The 18,230-nt window shown below is 33.9% G+C and overlaps 1 protein-coding gene and 1 long non-coding RNA gene across 2 annotated transcripts in view; one reads left to right on the top strand and one right to left on the bottom strand.

Moving 5' to 3' along the window:
• The window catches only part of LOC142237503 (uncharacterized), a 141,069-nt gene that overhangs the window by 68,486 nt on the left and 54,353 nt on the right, over window positions 1–18,230 (bottom strand). The window contains exon 2 of the long non-coding RNA XR_012722500.1: window positions 7,925–8,070. This is a non-coding gene — a long non-coding RNA (uncharacterized LOC142237503). The remainder of the gene's footprint in view (window positions 1–7,924; window positions 8,071–18,230) is intronic.
• On the top strand, window positions 12,150–13,507 carry E(spl)m3-HLH (Enhancer of split m3, helix-loop-helix). The gene has a single exon (XM_075289235.1). The coding sequence runs from the start codon at window positions 12,490–12,492 to the stop codon at window positions 13,189–13,191; it is 702 nt and encodes a 233-aa protein (XP_075145350.1). The 5' UTR covers window positions 12,150–12,489; the 3' UTR covers window positions 13,192–13,507.

Raw genomic sequence — 18,230 nt, 5'->3', positions numbered from 1 at the left:
AGCAAAATTTTTTGTTGAATATTCTACTACTACCGTCGTGACTGGGAGGCCAGTAGAAGAATTGAATACCTCTCGTTAACCGGATAATACTTGTTTTCTCCCTTCTCAAATGTTGACGAAATAAAAGGCAATATATTTAATGATTATTTTTGTTTTGATTTGAACGAAAACAACATGGCGTTTAACCTCATATTCCAAAAACAAGATTTTGGAGTGTCCTATACATAAGTCACATTGGGGCCGAAGTCAACAGTGTTTACATTAGGGAAAATGCCGAATATTCAGTGCTTTACTAATCTGTAAGGCCAACATTTTATAATATTGAAATACAAACGCTTATCGATTTCAAACTATGATTAAAAAGATTTTGGACGTTGACAAAAGTCGATTTTTGGCGTTGGCTGAATGAAGGACAGATAAAAATGTATAATATTATTTTTGATAGTTTATTTCATATTTTATCATTTGGAAGGCATTTCTACATCATATAAAATGGTGTTGGCTGAATAAAGTACAAAATTCAATTTTCCCGATCGGATTGTACAGATGAAAATATATATTAGTTATTAATTTCGATAATTTATTTATTCAGTTCAAAGGCAAATCTACATCATTCACAATAGATCTTCCATTCATATCCGCTTCGTGATAAAGGTTGAGTTACATATCATGCGTTAATCCGTGCGTTGATGGAAGGGTTGATATTTTTCAGTTTGTAGCACTCTAAAAATACTGTTGATTTCAAATAGAAATTTCAACTCTTCAATCAACGGACGCATTAACGCATAGTATGTAACTCAACCTTAATACCGTAACGTCTTCCTTTGATCCCATGTGTGAATACAGGATCTGAAGGTTCCCCTTGTTCATCTCTCCATATATTTTAAACTGCGCTATTATATCTCTCTGAATATAGGAGATTTGTTTGTATATCCAGAAAAGGAATATAATCACCCTAAACACGTTTCAAAAGCAAAATGTTATTTTTGGACGGTGAACATGGAAAATGTTAATTTTCTTGAAAATGATGTATATGATTTCAGCAACCATATATAGGTTTGCCGAGAAAACAAAATTTTTGAGACAAAAATGTTCCATGTTCCCCGTCCAAAAATAACATTTTCCACTTGAAATAGGATTGGAGTGATCATATTCCTTCTCTCCGTCTATATAGCTCTGATTTTGCAAGATATTAAAAGATATATATTTTTATGTGCACCTATAAATATTTATATTTGATATATTTTAATTGAATGTTTTGGTATAGACCGATTCTACTTTTACATGTCCATGTACAATTTTCAATTGGTTCTAAAAATCATATTATCTATTGTAAGCCACTGTGCAATATTAATCACGGCATTGCCACCAAACACCAATAACAATAAAATACCTATACACACAACAACGTACAAACACATATATAGAAATTGATGAAAGCAGGTTGTTCTGTGAATCCGTGGGAAGCAGGATTTTCAAATAGTTCCCACGCAAGGATGAATACATCGTAAATACAAACTGCACACACATACCAATGGGCCAGTTATTGATTCATTCATTACCATGCATGGCATGTTTTACGCATTTAACGCTCTTATCATCAGCTGTTTTTGAGTTTTTTGTTGTTTTACCCCTACTTTTACTGTTGATCGTGACATTGTATTACGATTTGTCTCCCATGTCAATTTATAAAACGAGCGAGGCATATATTTGTTTTCAAAAAGGGGAGAGCACTTTGTCTGTAGTACATAAACAGCTAACAAAAAAGACTTCTTGAAAGACATATATATATAACCAAATCATTGCTATTTCAGTAGAATAACACTAATTTTTTTCCTTTGGCAAATTTCTACACACTGCAAAAATACCAAGAGTCCAAAACTCTAAACTCCGCTTGATACTGCTTTGGAGCCAATCAATTCTTTTCAACTGATTGATTGTAAGTAAGGAAGCATCGCTTTAATACAACTAAAGCTTGACTACTGAATTTGACATCTTTGCCATATAATAATAAATACATAAGTAGTTTGTTATGATATTCAGGTTACCTCAAAAAAAACCTTACGAGTGAATCGGAAAACATAGATTTGGGATTTGTACAGGGTTCAGTTAATTGGGCTAAAGCTCATGTTAATTACGCACTTATTTCAGATTTTTTTTTTTAATTTCTCACAGAATGCCAAATATCATATTATTTATTTGTATTTTTTGAAAAGAAAAAAATATATATTCTAGTAGTTAGGTTAGGTAAGGTCAGCCCGTTATTTAAGTTTACCTTATACCATTCAGCCCATTGTGATAGTAGTGAACATATGCCGAGTTCGAACGGCGTTTCCCTTTGCGCTGAAACCACTTAGAAAATCTCACCATTATTAGTGAGAGGGGATAATCCACCGCTGGAAACCTTGTTGGTATTCTATTGAAACTGGGATTGAACCCATGACCCCTTGTATGCAAGACGGGCATTCTAAGCATTGCTCTTCTGTTGTTGGCTTTTTTTATTTTCACTTAAAAAAAACAAATATGAATATGTGTACTTTGTAAGGAATTGATTGCAAAATCATAAAAATTTTTGCGTTCTATAGATGATGTTCTTGAAACAAAAATATTGATTTCCTTCAAACAGAATAAGCATTAATGAAATGAGTTTAAATAAGCTTCAAAAAACTTCAATGATGGTTTTTGCAATTATACTACAACTTTCATTGTCTTTGTATATTTCTTAGCCATTTCCACAAACTCCTCTCTCAGTTAGCTCGTGCCAAAGATCCGCGTGTGCTAATGAACGTTATCCATTATTCTGTGTTTTTGCTCTAAAATATCTCCCAAAGGCAAGGCATAGTCGATGTATATACTTTGTCTTCGTACGTTTAGACTCACAGCCAAGCCATGTTAGCCAGTGAACAAAGCATTCAATTTGTTCATACGATTACATTTAGCACACAATAACTTGCGCAGTTTAAGGCATATCATAACCATATGAGCAGCACACGTTCCACAGAATAGCACTGGATGTGGCTATCTCACGCTGTGAGGTGTGTGTGTAGGAATAACATCATTGGAATTTTTGTATCCACCCAGCATTGCAAGCCTCATACCAGTTTCAATTAAAGCAACTATTGATATGCCAACGAGTATTTATTCACATACAATTATTCGAAGTTTTATTTAAGAACCATATATCCCTACACGCAAAAAAATAATTCTTTCCTCCCAAACGAAATTTTAGACAAACAAAGTTCGTTTCTCATTTGCTTTTCGCTGTAAGGATGTGTATTTGGGAGAAAAGTATATACTTTTTGTGATAAACGTTTATTCTTTTCCAGGATGTAAAAACAATTTCATAAGGACAAACTCAAAAAAAAATTGCATTTCCTTCTAATTGCATTTTCCCTCACATCTTTCTCACATCCATGATGTTTTTTTAGTTCTTAACACCTTTTCCTGTAATACCAACAATGTAGAAGAAATTATACGATTTTATAAATTTTTAAATTTTTTTACATTTCGCCTGGACGGAGAATCGAACCGCGGACCATGCACTTTGTAAGCCAACACACTAACCACTGACCTATGTACCTGTTATGGTCATTAATAGATAAATATCCATATAAGTTATATTTATATAGCATAGCTTGCGGCGCCCACGAACCGAATAAACAAAGTTTATTTAAGAGAAACAAACATTTAGTTTGGAACCGTGGTGCAGTGGTTGCTACGTCCGACTTGCATGCCAAGGGTCGTGGGTTCGATCCCTGCTTCGACCAAAGTTTTTTTTTTTTTTTTCTTTACATATATTCCAGATATGTTCGGAATATTCCGAACAAATGTTAAACATTTCATTGTAGTATATTAAATTTTGAACTGTAAAATGTGTCTTATTAAAGACCTAAAGTCAGAAAAGAACATTGTTTGATATAAACGAAATGGACTTTGTTGTTGTTTCAAAAATAACTTTTTTTATTGAAAAAATAAAAATTTTGTAACAAACGAATTTTTTTGGTGATAAAAGTTTAAAATTTTCGAAGCAATTCAAAAAACTCTAACAAAAGAAAAACGTTTTCGGTACACGTTTTCCAAACGTTTTTTTTCTTTGCGTGTACAAGTCATAGCTAAGTCGCATCGTCTTTGTTGTGACACAGTCATATAAAGATCACATAAAGCTGAGTCAGTATAGGGATCTAAAATGTCAGAATAGAACAATGATTTTTTATTGCACCTTAAACCTCTCTGGGGTATGTGTATAATGACTTTGATCTACATACTACTCGATTTCAATCAATTCCGGCCCTACGTAATCGTCCTTAATATGCGTTTCAGCAATATTTATTCGGATATAGACATACTTACAATTTTAATACGCAAATACCTGTCCAATTTTTAAATCTTGACTGTCAGAAATTCTATATTTTGATCAATTTATTTAATATTTTTAAAGAAAAATTAAGAAAAAACAAGGATTATAGTTTCATTTGTGTGATATTGCAACACATCCTTATAGCAAAGTTGGAAATATGTCGATAGATTTATTAAGCGGTTGAATCATCAGCGAAATAATTTATGAGAGATGGCTCGAAAATACCTTTTTTTATTAAGCAATATTTTGAAAAATTCGATAAAAAATTTAAAAACAAAAAATAAAAAATTAAAAATTAATTAAAGACTATTTTTAACACAAAAATATTACAATTTATTAAAAATTAAGCTTAAAAGTGCAACAATTGAATCGAAATGACAGCAGGCTAATTAATATATTGAGAAATATTTGTTTTACGCAATTATACAAATTTTAAGTTTATGTGTTTAAAATTCTTGTCCGAGTTTCAAATAACCCCTCATTTGAAATCAGCAATTCGAAGCATTTTATCTCTCCTCTGCTGACTACAATTTGATATGTGTAAATATAAAAATACAATTTTTCGTTTTTGCATTCAACAACTTATTTATGCGTATAGAGACATACTTTATGCAAGACTATTTTAAAATCCATTACTCATTCATATTTATGGTACAAACATGTGCTGGTCCAACCAATTTTATGCTATCATTATCATCTTCGTAGTCGTCATGATTGTCAAAAACATCAGCAGCGTTAAAAAAAAGTCGACACACATTGGAAAATATTTACCACTACCATTGCATGAATTTGTGTCCATTATAGCATGGAAAGACCTAAAGACAAATTCCGATTCTGTTACAAGAGAAACTATAATCGCAACCACAGCCCGTAAGCTTTAGTTGCAAAAATGAACAGTGGTTTAAATGAATGCGTTCAATTAAATGCATGTTTAGTTTTATCCTTTCTTGTTGGTATACGACATCGAGCAACATAAATAGGCAATTTTTCCCATTACTGAACATAAATTTGAATTGATTTTGAAAAACATAAAAATTTGATTGGACGAAATTAAAGATGAAGGCAGATTTCATGAAAAAACAAATAAACTTATAGAGAAAGTTGATTGAAAATTTTATTATACAAAAATGATTACAAAAAATCGTTTTTTTCTATTGTTACAGATAAGCAAAGGGCATCCCTAAAAATCGTAAGTTGGATGGATACGATTTTTAAAATAAAATTGAAGTTTTAAATATTTTTGTAATCTTCATTACATCAATGGCCGATTTTGAGCAGCATAAAAAACCAATTTGAGCTAATGCGAAAAAGACGCTATTAAAAAAACCAAAATATTGTTTAAGGGGAATTTTGACAAAAACTCAATTTTCCGGCTAGTCGATAAATTTTAAGGCTGAAAAACAAAAATCAAGTAGTCGATGTGTTGGCAAATAGCATAATCCGATTAGTATTTATAAAAAAATATATAAAACAAAGAAATAAGTTCTGGAAAACGGAATATATTAAAAATGAACCGATATGCTATATTTTCAATTTAACATACATTATCAAAAAGAAAACTTTATGTTAAACGCTGTGTGATCATAAAACACAGGCGGCCTTCGTTACGATCGGTGTTACAATCCGAAACTATGAATAATCCAAAGGCTTAGAATAGATATAGTGGCAGTCCGTTATTTCAGATACACTTAGACTATTCAGTCCATTATGATACTGCAGTTGTGAGTGCTGCCCGATTCCTTGTTTAGATCAATGACAAGGGTCCTCTTTTTTTTTGTAGCCGATTCACTTAGAGAAGCTTTGAAACACTCAATAATGTCATCAGCATTACTGAGAGCGGATAATCTACCACTGAAAACCTTTTTGGTGTTCGGTCGAAACTGGGATTGAATACACGATGCTTTGTATGCAAGGCGGGCATGCTAACCATAACCACCACGACGGCTCCCAGAGGCTTGTCCCATTCAAAGATTTAAGTGTGGGAACTTTCTGTGCTAATTCACAATTTCTAATACCGATATTATTTATGTAATGAAAACGTTTGAGGTGTCTATTCAAATCCTTGGATCTTTAAATTCTATATTGAAACTTCAGTGAAAACCTCTTAATCACACATCCACTATAACCGTTTCATACAGTGAAAATGATCTTCATGTGATATGTTTGATTCTTCCGTATTTAAGCCATCAATGTGCCTTGGGCATATGACTCACTCATTCACCCATATCATGACAAGCAATTGCATTCATTACTACTTCTGGGCCCCCCATCTGTTGTAAACAGTATTTTTTATTTGTTGCTGCTGCTGCTGTTGCCGTTACTGATGTTGTTGTTTTGAGTAATCCATTGGATCGCATCGCATCACATCGCAATTCATCCATCCGTCTATCGTGTGGGAAACACACGACAAATCTGTTTCCCACGGTCTTGTATATTGCGTACTTAGTTACGGAGAAATAACAAAAAACAACGACTAACAAAAAAAGACGAAAGAAAAAAAAAGAAACTAAAGCCAGCAATAACAACACACGATATCGGCCACAGGGAACTGTCATCATTGACAATAAACAAGACATGCCCAGGCAGGCGGGCAAGCAACTCTGATGAGCGGCCGAGACAGAGTAGCATACGAGACGAACGGGTAAGTCGTTTGTACGCGATCAATTGCCAACGACAACTGTAGCGACAGAAAACGTAGAGATGCCAGTGTTCAAATTTAGGCATAACGATTCTCTTAATTTATGAAATATTATGGATGATATTGAAACAAATTAAGGAAAGTTATATGGGCGAAAAAAACCGTAACGAAAATTATTATCTGTAACGACATCGATATTATATATAGTAAACATAATTAAATCATTGAATCCAACATTTAATTTTATCTTTTAAATAAAGGTTTTCTAGCAGAGCAGCTGATTCTACGAGCAACAATATTCTTATTATTATTAGATTTCATTTCGTTATTCAAATACAAAACTTTGAGTTCACAATCATCTCTATCTTGCATGTAATTCTCTTCATTATATATATTTAGGACCCACCGTGGTGCAATGGTTAGCATGCCCGCCTTGCATACACAAGGTCGTGGGTTCGATTCCTGCTTCGACCGAACACCAAAATGTTTTTCAGCGGTGGATTATCCCACGTCAGTAATCCTGGTGACATTTCTGAGGGTTTCAAAGCTTCTCTAAGTGGTTTCACTGCAATGTGGAACTCCGTTCGGACTCGGCTATAAAAGGAGGTCCCTTGTCATTGAACTTAATATGGAATCGGGCAGCACTCAGTGATAAGAGAGAAGAAGAAGTTCACCAATGTGGTATCACAATGGACTAAATAGTCTAAGTGAGCCTGATACATCGGGCTGCCACCTAACCTAACCTATATATATTTGTTCTCTTTTATGCGTAATTGACGGTAACGCAAAAATACTAACAGCAAACATATTTAGCACCGACCACTTTTGCTTTTGTTTTTATTGATATTTTGTTCTTATCTCACATTCGCCACATTCTCACATTTCGATAGTAAATAAAATAAAAATGTATAATAATATGTATCACTTACCTTGAAACTCTGCCATCTGGATTCGATGTCCGTCTACTAATTCCTATATAGTAGTAAAACTCTGCAACTTTATTATTGGTGATCAAAGGTGCTATAACTTTAAATGCAAACAAATCCATTCTTATGTATAATATTTCTGTGTATTTCTAAAAATAGAAAGGAGACACTTTTTAATACAAAATAATATTAGCAATAATAAAAATAATAATATGTGATGTTAAAAATGCTAACATCTCGGCTATAAAATGTGTCACATGTAGTAGTAGATTGCTTAAAATTAAAAAAATTTTGCAAATCCAGTCGCTTCAGTTTTGGGATTCAAAATGAAAATATTAAAATTACCCAAATAATAACATAATTCTAATTTGGCATCCCTTTATTGGCACAAGCGTAGCATTTGCCGAAGCCATGCACTGATGATCAGTAGCTATGGGACTTCAATAAAGTGGTTGCTTTATTACTGAGAAAGAGAAACAAGAATATCATCAAGGGTTGCCAACAACTATAAAAATTTTAAATGAATAATTTGCAACACAAAAATCTCAGATACATAGTAAAACAAGTGAGTAAAGTAGAAAGTTAGACGGCCGACAATATCATAAGCTAAACCAACTCTGCTGAATTAGTAAACCTAAGTATTTGTGGGGTATCATTGATATAGGTTTGGGAGATAAACCGCATTTCCATATTTAAGGAAATTAAGGGGTATATATTTGTGGGAGCTTTATCTCAATCTGAACAGAAAGCCCTGATATTAGGACTTGAGTTTACACCTACAGAGTCGATAGGTCAATAATTGAATAAAATCGGGTAATAAATAATGGGTTTATGGCCAAATTTGGGAAAATCAGGCGGAACTATACCTAAATCTGAACCGATTTCGATATATAGTTAGTACAATAGTTAGTACAATAGAAGACTAGATCTAGCCAACTTCGAGTAAGATAAGAAATAAGGGTTTTATGGCCAAATTTGGGAAAATCGTGCGATACGCATATATGGGAGCTATATATAAATCTGAACCGATTTCGACGAAATTATAACACACTTGAAGAGTAGTATGTTATATTTCTTTGTGCCAAATTTGATAACAATCGGTTAGCAATGTAACCCAATTTGTCAAAATCGGGCGATACATATAGTATATATGGAACAGAGAATGAAGCCGACCCATTTTTGTCGGCGGCGGCGGACACTAAATTTTTGCCTCCGGCGGCGGCGGCTTGACGGCTGAGCCGATATAAATTTGTTCACTCGGCGGCGGACAATTATCCATTACAAAATCAATTTGAAGTTAATCGAATGATAATGAGATTAGTTGTACAACCTATCTTACAAACAAATTTACTTTTCGTTCAAATTTTCTGAGCTAAATTTTTGCTAAATTATTATAGCAGCTTAAATATGATTGGTTGTGTTCAAAATTTTGGAAAAAATTCGTCAAATATATATAAATTTTTCTGATTTAAATCGACATTTTTGATTAATTGGCGGCTAAATTTGAGTCGAGATGAGTCGACATATTCGGCGGCGGCGTCGACTGGCAAAAAATGGTCGGCGGCGACTGAAATCGGCGGCGCGACTCGGCGGCTTCATTCTCTGATATGGAAGCTAATGTCTAAATTTGATCCGATTTTTCCAAATTCAATAGCGTTCGTCCTTGTGTCAAAAAAAAAAACAAGCACCGTGTACGAAATTTTGTCGAAATCGGTTACTTAATGGGACCGGAATCTTGCGAACACCGCATACATGGACGAACAGCAAGGTCTAGATCGACTCAGGAGGTGATTCTGAGTCGATCGGTATATATTTCATGGGGTCTAAAATCAATATTCCTGGTAGGCACATTTTTGGGCAGATTAAAAGTATTATACCATTATCAATATTATATTCAGGGTATAAATATAATGTATAGGAAAACTATAGTATATACAAATCGTAATCGAAAGAGATAAGGCCATTATGTAAAGGTGGCGAGTCTTATAGATACATACAGGGTATGCGTGATCAAATTGTTTCCCACTAAGTGAATAGGCTCCAATTCGGGTAAGGTAACGTTGGAGCAAATTGTGGACGTCCAATAATTGTTCAGTTGGGAATAAATACACGCAAAGAAAAAAACTTTTGGAAAAAATATACCGAAAATGTTTTTCTTTTCTTAGAGTTTTTTGAATTCCTTCGAAAATTTTAAACTTTGTTACAAAATTTTTATTTTTTCTAAAAAAAAAATTTTTTTAACCAACAAAATTTCGTTTATATCAAGCACTGTTTTTTTCTGACCTTAAGTCTTTAATAAGACACATTTTACAGTTTCATAGTAAAAATTTTAAATAGTAATATGTAATGTTGAAAAAAAAACTTTTTGGTGTTCGGTCGAAGCAGGGATCGAACCCACGGCTCTTGTTATGCAAGGCGGACGTACCATTGCTCTACGGTGCCCAATTAAATGTGTTTCTGTTAAATAAAAATTGTTTTATCGGCTCGTGGGCGCCGAAAACTATGCTATATAAATATAACTGACTTCCTTACAACGAAAGGCAAATGAGAAACGATCTTTGTTTGTCTAAAATTTCGTTTGAGAACAAAGAAATATTTTTTTTGCGTGTTTTTAGTCTGAGAGCAAGATGGTCGGGAGTTCAATATCTCCGTTACAGCGCAGAAACTCATTTGCATTTTCGAGTGTTAAGTTAGTTTGAAGTGGCAGCCCGATTTATTTTCAGGCTCACTTGGCTATTCAGGCCATTGCGATACTACTTTAACTAAAATACCTGTTATATACCGTTGAACCCACCCTTGATTATTTTCCTCTGTTGAACCATCCAGAGCTTCTAGGTTTTAGTTTAATTCGTGCTTTCTGTCTCCGAAAAATTTGAGGGTTTGTTGTTAATTTTCTACCAGTATAATAATGATTTATAGTGCAATTTTGAGGTATTTAAACTTCCAAACACTATAATGCAATTAAACTATTAGACATGAACTCCATCACGAATAACATTAAAAATTTAATAAGCTCTCAATAAAACATTTTTAGTTGGACAGATATTCCAGATGATGGTATCATTTCGAAAGATAAGGTATCTTCATTACCGTTATAGCGAAAAAAGATTGCCAACAATTTCTGAAGACAGTAGATCTAATAAAAACCATTTAAAATTTAGGGAGAGTCGACCGCACATTGCTCACAGCATTACCGTTGGGAATTTTCAAAACATGGCACATTCTTTTTATTAATTTATACCAAAAAAAACTTAAAACTCAAGAATTTTGTATTATTCCATTTTTTGTTATTTTGTCAATACAGAACAAAATTTGACAATTTTAGGGTAAAATTTTAATATATAAGTTTTTATTGTAGTAGTACGATTTTCAGGGATGCTTTCTGAAATAATTTCTGATTTGGCTTCATGGCCTATGTATATTTTTGTAATTTCTTTAATATAAAAAGAATTTTTATAGTCGATATCTGCTAAATCACTAACTGCAATATAACTCTTTAAAAAAATATGCATATTTCTAATAGAATAATTTTTGTTAAATATATGTTAACAGAATTATAGTCTGCCGAACTAGAACAATCAGTCAGTGATTGCAAACTTTTTTAACTGAGGTCTCATGGCATCCATCATCAATTATTCTTTGCGGTCGCACTACAAACCTTAAACATTTTCATAATTATCATATCAACGTAAAAAGTATCACATTTAGTGGCACAAAAAAAGGTGGCACAAAAGTGGCACCGGCCAAAAAATGGCAAATTTGTCACTAAAATGGCACAACGGTAACGGTGATTGCACACCAAGTTCCATATATCTATCGCATAATGCTAATAGTGGTTTCATTAAACATTACATTCCATATGTTTAATATGATATGATATGAAAAACTTCCCGTCTTTAATATTACAATAAATTAATGGAATAACTCTACAACAGGTTGATTGTCATTAGGACAATTTTCCCATGTCTGATGATCTGCACTAAGCTATTCCTTCACTCTTCTTACCCGCATGCAACAGGCTGAACCCAAGTAAACACCATCGATTGATGGGCTGCCTATATGGTTGCAAACACCCCTATATGCCATGGCAACTCTAGTGAGATCGTTACCAATGGGAACACATGAATCTTTTGTACGTTACGGTTCGCTTGATACGTTTAAAGGCAACCATACCCGACATCCCCGTGTAGAAGGGGGCCGACATAGCTTAGTGCAAACACAGCAGAACGAACCACCACACAATGAGTTAAGAGCTGCTGAGCATGTGAACCAATTCCACACAGAGGAGGGAGAACCACCAACGAATCGAAAGCATAAATAAGTATTCATGTATATAAACAAAACGCTCACCAAGATTAGGTCTCATTTCAAAAACTAAATTCGAGCTTGAGACATCTTCGCGCAGCTAAAAACCAAATAACAAAAAAAAACACAAGAATACGCAAAAGCCAAACAATCTTTCCGCCAAATATATAATACAACTTAATTTTTTTTATGACAACATACCTATACTACTTCCAAGGACTAATAGTTGAATAGTTTAATATCAATATCATAATATCAAGATTATGGTCATGGAAATGTCAAAAACTTATCAATATCGCAAGGTTATGAAGCCTTTGTTGGAGCGTAAACGAAGAGCCCGCATCAACAAGTGTTTGGATGATCTCAAGGATCTAATGGTCGAATGTTTAACACAGGAAGGAGAACATGTGACTCGTTTAGAGAAGGCCGATATCTTGGAATTGACTGTGGAACACATGCGAAAACTAAAACAACGAGGGAATTTGGCAGTTCGCTCATCAACTCTTAATGCCCACGTAGAATCATTTCGTTCAGGATATGTCCATGCTGCCGACCAAATATCCCAAGTATTATTACAACAATATTTTGATGATGATGTAAGGAGTAAGCTAATGAAATTTATGTCAACACGTCTCTTGGATATGCAACACAATTTGGGATTACAAAATACCATGGGGGGTCCCATAGTTCCAGAAGCAAGTGCATGTACATCGACACCTCCGACGGCAATGCAATCTGATCACACGAGAACACTTATGGACGAGACATATTTGGCCCATCTTCATCGGGCGAATAGTTCACACAATCGCATAATTGATAGCAAAGACTCGAATGATATGATTGATATTATAACAGTTGACAACTCAATGGATAGTTCTGCTTCCTCAGCACTATCTGTGAGTTCCAGTAACTCTGATAATTCAGTATGGAGGCCTTGGCAATTGGGCCCCAAACAAATGTGTTAAAGAAAACGATGAAAGCTTTCGTCAACATACAATGGCAACAAGATCCTCAGTCTTCCAAACCTAGAATCTACTAAGACATCCATAACTAATGGACAACAAAGAAAAATAATTTGTAAATAATTGAGAGTTTGACTGTGATATAGAAATACAACAATTTAATTTATTTGATTATTGCATGTTCCAATCAAGGATCAAAATAATTGTGAACAATTTCATGTCTATAAGAATAGAATATTCCAAAATGATTAAAAGATATTAGCTTTATTATTTCATTATTAAGAAAATAAAATAAAAGAGATTGAAAAGTAAACAACAACATGCTAAAAAGTTCTAAATATATTCGTAAAAATTGGTAAGTTTTGTAAAAGATTGGGTCTTAATTTTTTCTAAATCTTCAATCCGAATTTTAATTATACTTTTTTTCAAAGAAGACTTTTTCAAATCAATTTAAGCCTCTTTAAAAAATAAAAAAAAAAAATATACAAAACTAAATTTCCCCCACTGAATGGTTCCAAGTTCAATCGCATTGAAAAAGTATTCACGTGAATTAAAAAAACAACACTAATTTAAACTGGAAAACTTATATGAAAAAGCTAGTCAGGCCTAGGCGACTATAAAGTAATTCCATAAAGCAATTAGAAATTAGAATATCACCACATTTAAAGGGATTTTATTTTCAAGGAGACTTTGTGCTAAACAAGAAAATTTTTCACGTTGAGTAACGGGTTTACGGATTGAGTAACGATAGACGAAACTCCTTTCCGGGCAAACGAAATGATAACCTTATCCGGAAAATTTACTTGTTTGCGCTTAATGTTGATATCTATGTGCGTTTTTAATAACACACATTCTACTTCATTAAAAATGTAGCATGTGGCATAGCAAAAGCATTGTCAAGTGACCCATTTTCTTAAAATACTGACGATATCTTTATATGGTAGCTACACAGTCTCACACAAGTTTACATACCCCTGAGTTTTTTTACCTCTTAACTAAACATGTTTCTTGTTATTGTTTATAACCCACACCAAAAAATGTCTTGAAAATTAACAAATACTTTGTTTTTCAAATTAATTTACTAAAACTAAAGGATATAAAAACATATTTTTTAAAATTTGATAATTTAAAGAAAATATAAATTCTTTAAGTGTATGTAAACTTGTGTGAGACTGTGTATATATTCATGCTCTCAACTTATAGTTCCCTACTAAAGTTATTGCAAATTTATTACATTATGAGGAGTCCTTCGTTCATTCGCAATTTCGAAAATTTAGCTCTTTTCCTTTAAATTGATATGACCATAAATTTGATATGTTTTCCCAAATACAAAAACATTCATAATTCTGCCAGGGAAAACGTTTATCTCGCGAACTACTTACGGATAGTCAGCGATTAGGTGATTATTCTGGGTATATTTTTATAAAAAATAACCTAAAACCAATATTTACGGTAGGTAAATTTTTATGCAGATCTAGAATTTTTTGGCTCGAGTGAATGAGATGAAAAGTCGAGAGAATGAGATGGAAAGTCGCGCTACTAATTTTAGCCACCACAGACTAATTTTTACCAGTCGATGCCGCTGCCGATTTTATGAACTCCAACCGACTTGAAATCTACCCCAAAGCAAAATCACGACTACGAAAAAATGCACCAGTTAGCGTTATTTCGATTTCTCTCACTTTGGACTCTACCCATAAGAGAAACCCCAGGAGAAGGGCCGCCATTTATACCGCTTTAAAATCGCGTTAGCCCATTTTGGATTCTGTCCATAGGATAATCTTAAACCCCGGTCGAAGGCCGTCCGATTTTGTCACCTTGGAATTGTGATAGCCCACTTTGGACTCTCTTCATAGAAGAAAGTCTTAATCCCCAAGCAGGAACCAAAAATGTATTCGTTACAAAAAATGTGTGTAAGTTGTCACCATTGTCAAATCCCAGAAAGAGAAAACCGACCGACTTAAAAACGAAGAACAATCCCAAAAAGGAACTTTTGAAATATTGAGTTTTATTTTCGTAATACAAACGGACCACATTTAGCTTTTGAGGATCATAGAGCCGCTATGATTAATGGTCAACCAGAGAATAATTCCGACCCATTTTTGCCACCGGCAGCGGCGCGTTGAAGGAAGAACCGATACCAATCATACAACCAAATTTATATTTTATATTTTAATTGATTGGCGTCTAAATTTGGGCGACAGTTGGCAGCTTCATTCTCTGTGGCCAACTTAAATGTTACGATTAATTATCCAACTAATCCAAAAATTGTTTAAAAAAACCCCATTTCGTAGTATTCCGTATTTGAAAACTGCCCGACGCCGAAAGGACCGACTTCAATCGGCACAATCGTTAAGCCGCCGCGACCGAGGTTTAAAACTTTATATCCACAGACGCCGACAAAAATGGGCCCGACTTCGTTCTCTACTTGAGTATAACATCTTAAAGCCCCATGTCGAGGAAGGGAGTTTTTCCACTTTCCACCATCTAAAGAACAGGCAAAGACGATCATTACCAAATTATTTTGGAGGTAAATTATTTCAAAATTGATAAATACTAATGGGAATCATTTAGCTTGTGAGATCGATACATAATTCTCGCAAACTTTGGAGATACCGAAATTCTGTTTTTTCATTATTTTTCGAGTAGATTTTCGTCAAATTCTTAAAAGAATGTTGACCAATATAGTGTGAAAAATCGATTTGGTACTAAGTTAATTAATTAATTTTTTTGGCTTAGTAAAAAGTTTGAACATTTTATTGGTTTTGAGTCTAGCAACTGAACGGCATACAGTCACCAATCAGTTGACCTCATGTTAGACTCACTTTTACCACGCGATAACAGCATCAGCATCATTTTCATAAAAGATGTGTTTCTTTATGTAATCCTACCTTTTCAATATTTTTGTATTAAAAAATTCTTATTACACAGAACACAAAGTGTCCGTCCTAATCAATGTGAAGAAATTTGGATAATTTTCAATTCCTTTTTGGGATCATAAACCGTGGGAAACTACTTTCCCAAAAGAAAATTTTGTTTCCCAAGTCATGGAAGTCTTATTTGTTCTAGATAAAAAGGGAAACTCGCTTATCTATGCACAGGAACGTAACGTATATCTTTTAAAGAAACACAACACATTTTTGTCCTTAGATTTCAATGATAAGGTGACTTTTGTTTTCTGCACTCTCTGGTGTTCAGAGAAACATTCCCACGCTAAGGGTAAAAACGCACACATGACTTTACATTAATGAATGTTTATGGGCTGGTGATTATACAAATACCTGCACATTCTCTTTTTCTAGGAGAGCCCATACAAGGGAGATCAGAGAATATAAAATACCAAGGGATGCAAGGATGAGGAAGTATTCTCCGTTGAGCATTCGTTCAGTAAAGTCTAACAAACAAAGATATGCGTTGTTATAATAGAAGCAATATAATGGAAATCTCCAATAAGAAGACATCTTCGTACAAAATACGAAAGATTTTGAAGCAATTTTTTCATCAAAACAAATCGCAAACTAACATCGCAATGGTCGCCGAATCTCTTGAATCGATGGAAAATAGCATTAATACAAATATTGAAATTGATTTTTTTTCGATGGAGTCGCATGAAAACATTATCAATGAACATCTTCAATCAATTGAACAACAATCCTTCGGTATTGCCATGATCAATATGCCACTTCAATATGTCCGCACGAATGAGGGAACTTTTCTATGGACAAGGATAAATGATATTCCCGCCGATAATGATCTAATAGAATCAATGGCATGTCTTACTTATAACCAATTATCCTGTATACAAGATCGTTGGGCACAAGCCTAGATATCATCGAGCAATCTCTCTTCAATTGAAGGTCTTCCTCTATAGAACATAATTATTAGCTTTACTAAAACAATGTGATATTTTAATTCTTTATGTTTAGTTTGTAATTAAAATAAAAAAAAAATTAAATAGACAACAACATATGTTTTAAATTTTTTTATAATAAAGAGGGTTATAGGGTATAAATACTTTGGTTTATATGAAAATGTTCCTACCAGATATACACCTCACCGTAGATGGTATGACAAATAACAAAAATCTGTAGAACTTATCTTAATTTCGATATTACCATGATTTTACTCGTTAGGCCTTCGCACTTGGGCATACTATCACCTGATATTAAAAATTACGAGGGTGACCTTTTATTTAGTGGGATTGGGCAACTCTAGTGTTGCAATCTGACAACTGACAGCTCTATTGTAAAGTTTGTCATTTTTGAGGTTACACGTACTCAGAATATTTTGACATAAGAGTTCTATTTGTGTTATTTACAGCATCTTTCGGCATGGATTACATCAACAACAGTGCAACGATGAACTTAATTCAATTTTTGACGATGAAGCTCCTTCAAGGATTTCATTCACTCCAAGACGAATTTCGTGATGTACGTCCAAAATCAGTTTTTGTTCCGGACACCATTGATGCTGGGCACCAAATGATATTGCAAGACCGTCATGTGACCCATCGTGAGATAGAGGCAACCTTAGGCATTAGTTGGACCAGCATATATTCAATATTGAGCATGTGACCGTAAAAAAATTTGTTCGCATTGGATCCCACACAATTTGTCAATCGCTCAAAACAAGATAGGTAGCTGATAAAATGCTATAGGATCGCGGTGCTTGCAAACACGTCTATAACATCGTGACAGTAGACAAATAGTGGATTTACGCGTATGAGCCCGAAGGCAGACGACTGTATGGGTCTTTTAGGACCACTAATTTGAATTTGATAACACTTTGTGCCATCTACCCTGCATAAAATATATGTAAACGCGATTATCTAAAGATATTTATCAATATGTCTGTTGCAATCTCGTTACACATTTCACTAATGGAGCCAAAGAATACCAGAAATTTCTCAATGAGATGGCTGAGCAATTCCCACCTAATATAATTATATGAAACTAGGAACTACCATATTCCAGGGTATTCGCACTAGAGACCATTGGTATGTCTCAACCGCTTGTACGTTCATACTGCGTGAAAATGCTATT

This window comes from Haematobia irritans, chromosome 1, assembly GCF_050003625.1.
Source record: "Haematobia irritans isolate KBUSLIRL chromosome 1, ASM5000362v1, whole genome shotgun sequence".
Taxonomy (NCBI): Eukaryota; Metazoa; Arthropoda; class Insecta; order Diptera; family Muscidae; genus Haematobia; species Haematobia irritans.
The sequence above is the reverse complement of the archived record's forward strand: the minus strand, read 5'-3'. Positions and strand labels throughout refer to the sequence as shown.